This window comes from Patagioenas fasciata, chromosome 8, assembly GCF_037038585.1.
Source record: "Patagioenas fasciata isolate bPatFas1 chromosome 8, bPatFas1.hap1, whole genome shotgun sequence".
Lineage (NCBI taxonomy): Eukaryota > Metazoa > Chordata > Aves > Columbiformes > Columbidae > Patagioenas > Patagioenas fasciata.
In genome coordinates, this window is record NC_092527.1 from 43097386 (window position 1) to 43110643 (window position 13258).

Consider the following 13258-nt stretch of genomic DNA (forward strand, 5'->3'; position numbering starts at 1 on the left):
GAGCACAGATTTGAAGAATGAAGAGGCTTTTTCTAGATTTCTTGCAATTTAAAGGAGAGCAGAGAAATAAGTCTGTTTTCAAACACAGGCTGTGCTTTCTGACTGCTATCTTGTACTTGATTTTTTTCCTAGGAAAACACTTCTTCAGATACGTTTTGCCCAAGATTGTATGACGATTAATGCAGAGTCTTGTCAGCTACCAGATATGCTACAAGGATATTACAATAAATTGGTTCAAATCGAGGAGGACTTTGTTCGTTATGGGCACAAAAGCTGCAGCGCAGGGATACTGCTAGAATGTGCAAATATTCACAGGTAAGAGTACACCTTTGAGGAAAATTTTATTCAACTAGTCCACAAAGCGTATTGTTTACATTTCTGTAGTCTAACCGAAGATGGCAAAGAGCAGATCATTTTGCCAGGTTTTATATCTTGGTGTTACAGGTCTATTTGTATTCTTCCTGTGTTTTGTATCAGAAAAGTACTGTAGAATCAGAAACTCTCTTCACTGAAGGCAGAGTTAATCTTACATGGTACTGGTGATTTTTGTGCTGGCTTGGAGGTCAAAACACAGTGTCAGGTCTCTAAGTCAGCTTTTTGTCATCCCGTGCCTAAAGGCATTTTGGCTTTTACAATTGTTACTTTTGAAACGGTTCTCTGGAACCTGCTGTAGTAGCAGAAGTGCACGGTACCCTACGCCGTGGCCCCCGGCTGGTTCCAGGGTGTCCCACCGGAGGACAGATACGCTGGGTGGCCGACTGCTCTGCCGTTCTGTCCCGGTGAGCAGTCCTCTGGAGCGCTCTGTGTCTTTCCTCTCCCTGTGCCTCGGCGTCGTCTTGCCTGGCAGCAGTACAGGTCCGAGAACAATGTGTGAGTGTTCACTTTTCCTGTTTGAACGTTGAGGAGACGTGTACAGAATTAATCTATTTAATCTATTAATCTAATCTATCAATCTCATTATTTTATTATATATGTCCAACAGTTTTGACACCATAAAAATAAACACCTTCCTACATTGGTTCCTTTGGGCTTATGGTGGTTGGTTTTTGTTTTATTTCAGGGTGATTGCCAAGCAGGGAAGAAGCGGAGAAGCAAAACACAGTCGATATCTAGATGCCTATGACTTAGCTCAGAGGGCAGTATCTGAGACAGAGGAAGTGTTTCATGATGTTAGTAGCTTATTTGCAGCTAACGAGGTATGGAGATTATATATGCATATCTACTCATGGAAAATAAATTTACTTGTATTATTCACTCATTCTTGGATAATTCCTGGAAGCCCCAAATGACATTATCTTCCTGTAATTATAGGCATTGTTTGAATATAGAAGGAAAAATTGCATTCCAATAGATGTTATAGTTTAAAAAGGGCAGAAGATAAGCAGAAATGAGAGAATTTTTTCGTCTTTGTCAGTTGTATTTAATTCTGAAGTTTATCTAATAGCTACAAAAGTCTAAACTTGCAGATATTTTTGATTCCCTAAATACCCGAGAAGTCTAAAGCTCTCCACAGCGGGTGTTTTCCTCAGGAGGGGATTGCGCAGAGCGTTGTGTGAGTAAAGCGAGCCAGCGTTCGGCAGTGGACGCTTGCAGCCCGTTCGTGTGTGTGCTCCGGCTCCCGGCTCCGTGTTCTGCTTTACCTTTTCAAAGAACAAGTGGTTTTGTGCAGCTTCCAAACCTATTAATATTAAATTTCTGGTTTTATGTACACATTTCTGACTCCTTTGGAATTAGATATTTCTACCAGGTACACAAAACATGTGAAAAGCAAAACCCCATCTGCTCTTTTTCGATGCAGCTACTTTGATTGCTTTGTAATATATTTCACACTGAACTTCATCTTTTAAATTACTTAAATATCTTCACAGCAATATCTCTGGTATACTGAGGTGATATTGTTAAAATGTTTCCTTCCTTAGTTAAAAGAAATACAACATTCTAACTTCTTACCAGGTAAATTTGCAAAAATAATTGAAATAATAATTCTGCTTTCTTTTGTATTTCAGACTGCAAATATTAGTATCCCGTTAATGAGGCAGCTAGCTAACAGGAAACTAAATCTTGTAGAAATTCTCTTGGATATTTTTCATCTTGTTATTACTGAGAAAAAGCTTAAAGAAGAGAGAGAAGCGTCATGTCGTGGTGCTGTGGAGGCTTTCCTCAGAGCAGCTGCTGGAGGCGCTGCGGCGCAGCGGGTAATACAAAGTAGTTAGTCCTATGATTTACACACAAAAGTCTGACGAAGTTTCCCAGGGATATTTGCCGTGGCAGAACTTCTTCCACTTCTGAGGAAAAGGGTCGATGGACCATCCGTGTAGTTGTGCAGCAAAGAAAGTTTGAGTGCGTGGGCTTTGTCCTGGAGATGGTTCGGGTTTTGGTTGGTGGTTGTTGTGTTTGTTTATTTTCTGGTTTTGTGTTCTCATAAAGATTTTGTTTCTCGAATGCAGAGACTTAAAAACCGCTGAGAATAGCAGGGAAATTGCTTGAGGATCATAATTGATGTGGAGGGTTTTTTGCAGTATTGTATCTCCTTTTGAAAGCAGCTGGTGTTGAGCAGAGCTGCCTGAGCTGGTGAACGAGAGCACAGACGAGCCCCCTGGAACTGCCCTTTCTGCCCCCGGCAACAGGAGATGCTGTCACAGCCAAGCACAGTGTGACACTGTTCGCCGCCATAGCCTCCCCTCATCCCGTGTTTGCCTCAGCACTGACTGGTCTTTGTTAGTCAGTTCTTAATTAGTCTGTATATCTGGGAAAGACAGCTTGTTTGTAGTTGATAGTGTGATCACATCTAAGAGACATGTTTGTATGTAAATATTTGTGTTACTTTTTTTAGGTATGTTTCTGGGCGGGGGGCGTATATGAGCGAATAAACATAAGTATGTATTTTACCAGGACTGGCAGCGTATGGAACGCACTGTGGGCCATATCGCACTGGCTCAGTTGGCAAACGTGCAGAGCCTTTGCAAAGGCTGTCCCGACACCACGTCCAAATGCCTCTACCTCACTGGGAAAACCCTTCATTTACTGGCCCTTAGCACTGATCCTGTACATTCAGACGTTTACTGGAAGCCAGATGCTATGGTATGCATTCTTTTCTGCCTTTACATTCAGACGTTTACTGGAAGCCAGATGCTATGGTATGCATTCTTTTCTACTTTTACATTCAGACGTTTACTGGAAGCCAAATGCTATGGCATGCATTCTTTTCTGCCTTTACATTTGCTCCTATGTGTAAAGCTTGTCTGCCGGGATATCTTTTCTGTATACTACACTTTCTGTAGGGCTAGGTTTTGCATATTGCATACAAAGCATCATAAAAATTAATACTGAACCAAGTAATTTCAGAAAAGTGCTTCTGCTTACATGCCATTGTCATGCAGATAATTTTTTATTTGTTCCTGAGATATGCTAAATACAGTATTTTCAAATGAGAGAGAAAAATATCCTTGAATGCCTTAAAGGGCCGGATAGGTTGGTCTCTGAATCAATGCAAACAAGTCATGACTTGTAAATGAAAAGCTCCGCCTTGTCAGTTCCTTTTGTGTTGTAGTAAGAATACCATGTAAGAAAAGGAAAGCTGAGTCATAAATTCAGTGATGAATTACGGCGTTCAGAAGAGATTAATTGAGGACAAGTACCAGAAAATCAAATTCTCAGAGATTGTATGGGGTCTTTCTGGTTTCTGTTAGTCATATTGTCATACATACTAAGAAATTTTGATGCCTGATAATATTGCTAAATCTCTCACTATCAAGGGATTCAGATAGTGAGGTAATTTGAGTTCCATTTTCTCCTAAATTCACAGAAAAAATTGAGCCAGACATATTTAGTGGGATGATTAATTATTTTTTATGCTGTGGTGAGTAGGAAGAAGCTGAATCAGACATCGCAAGAGCTGCCCGGACTTCAGCAGCACGCAGTGGGCAGGAGGTGACAGACAGCAGCTCACCGGCCCGTCGGTGTCAGTATGACAGGTACTGGAGGAAAATACAGGACTTAAAGGTATGTTAGCATATGTGCTCGTGTTAGAACTCGTGTGCTTCCTTTTGATGGAGTAATAGTCACCTCACCTTATCCGTTCTGTTTGAACTGGTAACAGAAATGTCTGTAACATAAATTTGATCTCTCAAAAGATGAAATCTCAGAACACCCCAAACCCGTCTCTGTCCTGCCCCTCGGCCCCTGCAGCGGGAGCTCCGGGACGAGCGTTTCCAGGCGCTCCCACGAGTAAAGGACGGCTGCTGAGCGAGGGGCCGCGGGGCAGGAGGCGCAGGCAGCCCCGTCCGCCCCACGCAGGGAGCGCCGCGCTCCGCGGGCCGGAGCGGAGACAGCGCTGCTGCCGCAGAGCAGCTCTGGAACCCTCACCGATACAGCTGTGTTGTATGGCCAGCTGATCCGAGTAACTGCTGCAGGTCGAACCGCAGGCCTGGGGAGTGCACCGTTCGTGGTGTTACTATCGTCAGTAAACACCTGAGATAAGAGATTCATGGGCTTATTTGTGTTAAATATAGTGGAAACAACTGTACTGAAAACTGACAGAAAATTCCTTTGTTCTAAATGGCTCATATTGCCCAGAATTTAAACACTATTCTGCTAAGTACACACTTTATATTAAAGAGAGTATATTATGAAAATATTTATTCTTTGATGTATAATGAATGTTGGTGTCTGCTAAATAATTTATATTGGAATATTTTGATCATACATTAAGTAAATGCCTTAAAAAGGAGAAAAAACATTAAAATCAGTCATGAAAAGGTAATACTTATATTTTCTAAACCACTAGTAATCTCTATGCATGTAAAATATTTAATATTAATACATGTTTGAATATAAACCTTGTTATTTTTATCATCTAGAAGGAACATAGGCTGGCTGGGAAGTACCTTTCTCAGTGCAGCGAAGCGCTGCTGCGGTGTATGAACGTTGCCTTCAGGCACAACGTTACCGACGTCCTGGCTCCTGCCAGTTTGGAAATGGTCGAATGCTTCCAACAATTCGATCCCGTTTCAGCTAGCCAGTTCTTGGCACTTCATCAGGTAACGCAGCTGATGTGTTGTGATTCTGTCCACTATACAAAGGGTCTTTTAAGTTACATAAGCAAAAATGTCTGTTCATGTAGCCTGAAAACTGGTCATACGAAACACGGTGTACACATACATACAAGAACTAGTGAGTAATACAGGTAATCAAAAACATATGCTTGTTGATTTCAAGATGTTTGATCAGTAGCTTTTTAACAATCCTAGTATCTGTTGTGTTCGACTTGATGTTATCATTAACGATTGCATACATGAAACTATTTTAATATTAATAAATACCTATAATGTGATTAACTAGGATAAGACATTACTGTGAAATACCGTTTCTTCCTTCCCTGAGAAATAATTTTAAAAATTTTTCTTTGGACTTGTTCATTCGTTATCTTGAAGTAGAGGGGAAAGGTTTACATTCGGTTTGTCAAATCAACACCTACACACGTGGTCCCGTAGGTGGCTTGAAGGCGTGTGAATCGTTCATGTATGCGCCTTCATCACAGAGATGACGAGTGTCTATAAGGCTTATGTTCCCTATATCAGGAACCAATCATACACCCTTCCTACACCATCATCTCCGTGTGGAAATACAGAAATGCACCTTGTACCGATTCCCTCTTGCCGCGCCAAGGCAGCCGCAGGTCGGGACGCACCGCGGGCAGCTGCCTCCGTGCCAGCTCTCAGGTTTGCACCCCCTCTGCCTGCGGACGGAGCGGCCTGGGTAGGGCTTCTGATAAATCAGGAAACAGCTAGCGCTGGTTTTGTGGTCCAGTCCTTTACTCCTGTACCCCTGCAGCACACAGGGTTATTTTTGGTTTGCTGTCATACTCGTTAGTGAACAAGCTGAGTAGAATGCGTATCAAGGCACCAAAACCACCACCAGTCCTGTCCTCTACTGGGCAAACAATTCTGCTGATTCAGTTACTGTGCTGCCCAGAAAGGTCTGTATATACAAAAATGTCACTCCATGTTAATATTAGGCCTCCCTTTGGATTTTTTTATTAGGTTAACCCAAATTGCAATTTTTAATGTGACATCTGCATTAAAAGAAAAAAAAAGATGCCTTAGCTCTTGTCAAGCATTGGTTCAAAGGACAGGATTGGTGCGTTTGCTGAAATAAAAGGATGTGAAGTCTTACGCTTTATCTTGCTCTGTGTAGGAAGTCTGTTAAAGTGTTTGATGTGCTGGCTGTGCAGTCGGAGGCACAGGAGCACAGGAAAGACTCAGCTTACTCGAAAAGCTCAGCTCAGAACACAGGCAGTTACCTGTCCGTGTAGACCTTAGATGACTAAATGCAGGAACATAGGTGATAGATGTAGTCAAAGAGGTTAATTCTAGCTATTCGTATTTAAGAAATCTTCATAGTTATTGCCAGCCTGTTTACATTAGATTGTAAACACATATAGCAGATAGGCTTTGGCTAATCTGTCTCACTTTGCAACCAAGAGACTTTAACATATATACATGTTATAACACATATAGACTATATACATACGTATGTTATTTTGGGGAGGGAAAATAAATAGATACACCAATTTTACAGAGCTGTTCGGTGTCTCTGAGGATGAAGAGCGTCCTCCTAGCAGCCGCATCTGACACCAGCAGCTCCCAGCTGGCAGCGCTGCTGCACCTGCAGAGGCAGCTTACGCACACCAGGAACACCAGCGACCTTCTGGCCAGAGTGGAGCAGCACCTGGCTGCTACTTCAGTGGTAACTCTTTGAGATATGCTGCTTGTTAGTGGTTTATTTGTATTTTATATACAGAGACACATATATACCTAGACATACATTTAGATATATACAAGTATTTGTAATTTCGGTGGTTCCTGGAATTAATATTTCATCTGTTTTATTTTTTTCCTTATTTGAGTAATGGGTTGACTTGATCATGTATAGAAATACTTTTTTATTAGTATGGTATGTCCTATCCTGTGGTTTTGTTCCTGCCAGGTTATCTGTGTGGCATGAGCTGTGTAGTTTAAGTCAGAAGTCAAATTTTAAGGATGCAGTTCCAGTTTGTCTTATAGTTACAATTTGGTATAGCTGGATGTCAGAGCTCTGCATGCTTAAATCCTGAATTCTGTGTGAGTCTCACCCCATCCAGCTGCAGATGTTATTGTAAAGGACCCTGCAACAGAGACTCTTGTCCCTGTCTGGACAGTCATCCTGTTTGAGATGCTCAGGTCCCCATGCAGGTGTCACCCTATGGAAGCAGCCCGATATTCTTTCATTCGTCCATAGGAACGCTTTGCCTGTGAGCCTGGGCGTGGGCCGAGCTGCGGTGCTGCGGGCACAGACAAACGCAGGACGAAGTTCTTTCCTTCGCGGTGCCAGAGCCCGGCCCGGCTGCCCGGGGTGTGGAGTCTCCTGCTCTGGAGGTCCAGCCCCGCTCAGCCGGACGCCTGCAGCCGGGTCGCTTGTCAGCATCTGCAGGGACGGAGACTCCACAGCTTCCCGGGGCCGTCGCCCCACGGCGACACAGCGTTCCCTGCTGTTTGCGCCGAGCCTCCTGTCGTGGCACAGCTGCCCAGTGCTCGCGTCTCTTCTTTCTCTTTAATGTTAGCACTGTCTTCCCTAGAGCTATTATCAATTTTCTGATGAAAGAACTGAGATTGGCGATTATAAAATGTATTAAAATAATGCTACTTTGGAATTATTGTACAGGCATGGAGAAATCTCTGTATTCCTGTTGAACATTTTAATATAATGGATGAATTGCCATCTAATTTCTACATAATGATTCTCCAACATTCAGAAGACAGGTATGAAATTTCATACTTTTGGTTTAGCATTCTGTTTGTTACAAGTGTAATCTGATTATTTACAGGTCAAAAAAAGTATTTTGGTTGTTTATTGTCTTTACTTCTAATTTTGCTGGGCTTGAATTCTATGATAGTGAACAGATTAACGTATAAACAGAACTGCCTGCAGCTCAAGCTCTGCGTTTCCCTGTACTTTGATTTCCCTGGTTATCTCTTTAATCTCCAGGGGTCACTTGAAAGGTTTCAGTCCAGATTTAGTATCCTTCTAAATTCTGTTAGTAGTTCCCAGCTCTTGTTGCTTGTGCTCTTCAAAATGTCAGGAGGGATCCTATTTAGCTGTATAAAGCCACAAATGATCTCATTACTGCAGCCTAATTAGTGACTGCTCATAAATTCAGCTATAACAGCTGACCATGGGTATCCTCACCAATTGTGAAAAGTCGTAAATGGTTGTCATGGAACAAATACAAATCTACCTTGCTGGAAACGTAGTAATGAAAGAACGCTAGAGGATAATAATTACTCGTTTGATAAATTTGCATCATACAAACAGGCTGAACAGTCAGGTAATCTGCTCGTTTTCTGCGCTCCACAGGTCACATTTGTACAGTTCGTTGATTGGGAAGCCGGGAGCAGCCGCTGCGCAGCAGAAGGGAAGACCCGGTGGGCCGGGGGGTGAGTGCCCGGACACCCCAGGGGCCAGAGCAGCCGCCCCCAGGCTGCGAGGCGCTCGCGTCTGCCACCAGCACTTGGAAATAATTGTGACTCTGACTAATACCAGAGGAAAGTTAATACCTAAATACATGAGTTCCGTTATCAGATAGCATGTGTCTGGTCACAATTTACAGGGGCTTTGTTTATATTTAAAGGCTAAAGTTGTTATAGATAAGTAAGTGTAGACTTTTTTTTTCATTGTACATTTCTCTTTGTATTTGGTGCTAAATATATAAAGTTATTTAATTTTCAAAGAATGCCATGGCTTTAGAAACTGATGTTCCCTGTACAGTCATTTCTTAAAGTACAAGTATGATTTCTCAAAAAGAGTCTTAAGGTGGTGTCATCCTCCTTTCAACAGTGCGAGCTAAAGTGTCTCGGTTTCCTGTGAACCCCGATACCTTTTGTGTGTTGTTGGAAAAAGTGCATCTTTACAAGCAGCAACAGATGCAGAGTCAGCTTAAACAGACTGTCATTCAAAACCTGCAAGAGTGCACGTCCAGAACAGATGTGGTAATGTATTTGATTACTTTATATTTAAAATAGGATGAAAAACAGGTACTAAAAAGCGATTATAAACTCTCTTTGTGCAGAATTTTCAGTTTATTCCAAGTGTAACACCCAGTCTTCACAGTTACCAAATGCTGTGTACTCTGCTTCAAAAGTTAATCTTACTGTGCTATCTCGTCACTGTTTTCAGTGTCATTCGGCAGTTTTGAAATGTTGAGTAGTTTATCAGAATTGAAATTGTTGCAGTTGAGATCAATGTACTTTAAAATGAGCTGAAAAGATCTGCATTTACAAATGTGCATTGGCTTTCACGTCACAGGAAAGACCCAGCTGTCCCAAGGGAAAAAAGGGATCTCAGATCTAACCCTTTACTCGAAACTATCTCAGCCAGAGATTATTACTGATTTCCAACCCAGAACACGTTATCCTTTGCACTATGGCTGTTTGTCTGAGTGCAGTTGATCCAAGTCTGTTAAGTCACAAAGTTTTGCTTCCAGGACACATTTCCTTGGAATTCCAAGTTTGTGGCTATGAATCCTTAAAATGTAGATGATAAAGGTTTTGTGTTGCTGCGGGAAGGGTCAGTTCTGTAAGGACATTGCTCTTCACAACCAGCGAAGCAAGTCGTGCAGTGTCAGGTCACACTGGAAGAGCCTGTGACTCCCACACCATTTAAGCTGCAGGGTGACAGTTCTGCACGTGGGGTGGGCAAGTCTGCATCCGCTCTAATTTACTTCAGTTTTGGCTCCATTAGATAAAATCTAGGGCTTTCAATATAAATCAAAATTCACTGTTAAATATAGCATATTAACTAAAGCTGGTGTAGACCTATTTCCATGATTAATGTAAGGGTAAAAAATATAGATAATATTGAATTTTCTGTCCAGTTTTTCATTATTTTAATCACACACTTTTAAGACATCTGGTTCATGAACTGGAATTCTGTACTATTCATCATGTTAGCTTCTTTCAGTTAAAACACTGATTATTGCTTGATCACTCTTCCTCTTGTCCCTGGCCGGCCTTTGTTGTGATGGCAAGTGACGTGGAGGTTGCCGTAGTTGTGTAAGTAGAGAAAAAGGAGAAAAGATAATGTCAGGTAGAACAGACCAGAAACAAGTGGCTTAGGGCTTTCAAATGCGTGTGCGTGGCAGGTTCCCTCGGCTGTGCGTGCAGCACACAGAGCCGCACCGGCAACTGGGGCAGGGTCCGCTCGTTAGCACCAGCACCCTTCACCATTTCACTGAACTCTTTCCCAGCTGGCGTTTGTGTCCGTGTCTATTGGCTTTCAGAAGCTTCATGTTTTAGTGTCATCTTCTCCTACATTATTTTGTTATCTCCTTATCTATTTTCTTCATTCTGTTCAGGTTTTCTTTACCAAATTTGCTCCATTGGTCTCTCCATACACTTTCACTTGCTGCTTCCACATTCATCTTTGGAATCTGTTTCCTTCTCAGAGTTGTTATTTGGTGCATCCTGTTATCTTTTCTTGCTGCTGGACTTTCCCCACTGAAATTGCAGAAATACATTAATTGCTTAAATAATAAATATTGAAATCTTGTACTGACTCCTATGTTGGAATGTTTTGCTACTAGGAGTGATGTTTTGGAGCAAAGTAGTTTAGAAACTCAGTTTCTGTATTTGTATTTTCCATTTTATGATGTTTCAAATTATTTGACTTAGCCTCTGATTGATTTAACAGATAATACACACTCCATCCTTATTAAATAACATTTTGTAAGCATTCTGTTTTCGGTTGCAATGTGCGTGATAGACTCCAACAGAGAAAATACACGATAATGGACACGATTTGACATCGGATTTCTCTGAAATATTAGAAATTATGGAAGACTATCTGAAACCAGTGCTGTCACAAGTCGATTTTTCTGATACCAGGTGAGACATTTATCCTTGTTCTGTCATCGTTTGTGAGAACAGATTGGTGACTCGGGTCCTGCGAATACAGGAGGGGGTTTAGCAAGAACAGACCCTGTTGAATGAACTTCTTACATCCTGAGAGACGGATTGAACCATATGATAGACTGAGTTATACAGTAGTGAGCTCAGGATGAAACGTTGTAATGTAACTAGTCAAGGGTGGGATTTCCAAAGAAAGGAACTCCAGAGGGAGCACATCCTTGGTGGTGTAACACGTCACTGAGATTGCAGCAGTTTTGTCCTTGTGTTTGCTGTGAGAACTTTTCCTTACACAAGTGTTAGTGCTGGCAATGCTTTCACTGCGGTTCCTCTGCGCAGAGAACAGGACACATCGGCTTCAGCAGCTGGATCGGGGAAAGCAAAAGCGAAAGACAAGGACCCCGGGCAGACTCGGATGCAGGGTACGTGCGCTCAAGTGCAGTGTGTGTGTGAATAAACAAAGGTCCTGTCCCTTTAGTTTCCGTTTTTTTGACATCAGGGAGAAGAAGATGGCTTTAGCAGTGGGTCTGTTTCTTTTCCATATCAAATATTTTAGTGTACTTCCAAAGAGACTATTGATACGTGAGATGGACCTATCCTTCTGCATGTATTTAGAGTCTTCTAAACTGTGTGTGCTCTAGGCAGCTAATTAAATGCCTTTATTACAAACCAGACTTTTCAGGAGAAAAGCCAAAAGAATGAACTTTCTTAAGTCTCTTTGTGTGTTTTTGTCTTTTTGTGCTTTTTCCTGTATGGCGTCTCCCGGGTTGTTTGCGGTAACGCAGGCTGGTGGTGGAACGCGTCCCTGGGCGTCAGCCCCACGGCTTGCCTGCGGGACAAGGTTTTTGCTTTATGCTGGGGAACAGTGAAGTTTCTCAATGAAAAATTACTAAAAATAAGGAGACATTTGCTTTTACTTAGAAGAGTTTCTTTCTGCAGTCTGGCAGCTGGTTGCTTCTGTTGTTCTGCAAAGACTGAATAACTTGTCTTCGTGTGTTCGTTGTCTTTCTGCAGAACAGGAGAGTGTTGTCATAATGAGATTCAGTACTGTTTTCCTAAAAACAACCCAAAGGTTTCCTGCAGAAAGGCACAGTTAGTATTGGATAAGAGCTCCTTTACAGCTCTGTACTGTTTGGCCAAACACCACTAAGGCAATTTTGCATTTCCAGAAATCATTTTCTTGAATACCTGTACCTGGGCTTCCATCTGAGCTGGCTGGTTATTGACACATGGGCAGTTTTCCCTCTGAAGAATTGGTGCTCACAAGTGCATGTGCATAGAAGCTTGATGGCATCTTAGAAGTGACCGTATCAAAAGAAATAATTTTGCATAATGCACTTAATCCACAGTAAAATGGAGTTTGGGTGTCACGCAATAGAGGAAATGTAGATTTTTACATCTAACTTGAATTATTTACATGTCTACCAAGAACTACTAAATCTCAGTCGTGTTCCGTAGGTGCAGCCGCGGACTTTGGACTGAGTGTGGTGTTGCTGGGAGGTGCATCGCTGATGGAATTGCCTTTGGAAGCTCTCAGGATCTTTAAAGCAGAAGGAATAAGTTCTGTATCCAGAGATTTTTCTCTTCAGATTCTCTACAATCGAATACATATGGCTGAATCAGGTACTATTAGACATTCTTTGTATTAGCATAATGATGCAGCAAACAAAGTGCTTAGAACTTAAACAATATGAATGGCGAACCATTGTATGGTTCTGTGACTCTGTGTATTGTATTTTACTGGAAGACTGCCGCATACAACAGGTTTCCAGTATTTCAGATGGAATAGATAGTAGAGTAGACTTTTTCTGCTGATGTACAGGCTGACTATAGTTGCAGTGCTAATTTAAAATGACCTCTACATATGAAAGAATTATGTAAAACTCAATGGAATCCAAAATGGCTTGCAAAGTTATACAAGTATGATCTTAAACTCTTCAGAGCTGTTTTCAGCTGCACGGAGGAAAATGAGCGAAGAGTGTGCGTGAGGTGTGTTAGTCGGGTGCTTGGACAGTGGTGAACTTGTCCTTATGGCATCTTCAAAATCATTTCTTATTTATTCTGAAAGTGAGTAATAAATGCAGGCACTAAGCAGCTTTTTTTGTATAAATCAAAGATACCTTTTGTTACCAAAGTTAAAAAATTGGAAGTCACAATAGGGCGAAAGGGAGATATAAAAGCACATTTTAACTCAGACTGGATTATTAAGACTATAAAAGTAGGCCGAGTTTAGAAATCTGGCTGTGTACTGTGGAACTGCTCTGTTCAGAGAGACTCTTGAGTATGTGTTCATATCTGTGATATTTAGCGCTGTCAGT

At 41.8% G+C, this 13258-nt stretch overlaps 1 protein-coding gene across 9 annotated transcripts in view; it reads left to right on the forward strand.

The window, feature by feature from the left end:
* CFAP46 (cilia and flagella associated protein 46) overlaps nucleotides 1-13258 on the forward strand; it is a 71832-nt gene that overhangs the window by 45000 nt on the left and 13574 nt on the right. For 7 of the 9 annotated variants that reach the window (XR_011740373.1, XR_011740374.1, XM_071812285.1 and 4 more), the window contains 13 exons: nucleotides 133-315; nucleotides 1061-1196; nucleotides 2007-2195; nucleotides 2893-3081; nucleotides 3868-4002; nucleotides 4860-5039; nucleotides 6580-6747; nucleotides 7702-7799; nucleotides 8395-8474; nucleotides 8875-9026; nucleotides 10798-10919; nucleotides 11280-11362; nucleotides 12399-12563. Coding sequence is in view for 7 of the 9 variants with exons in the window: in XM_071812285.1 (XP_071668386.1) it covers nucleotides 133-315; nucleotides 1061-1196; nucleotides 2007-2195; nucleotides 2893-3081; nucleotides 3868-4002; nucleotides 4860-5039; nucleotides 6580-6747; nucleotides 7702-7799; nucleotides 8395-8474; nucleotides 8875-9026; nucleotides 10798-10919; nucleotides 11280-11362; nucleotides 12399-12563 (1880 nt within the window). In the remaining 2 variants the exon portion in view is untranslated. The other 2 variants (XM_071812289.1, XM_071812290.1) reach the window with 2 other exon arrangements.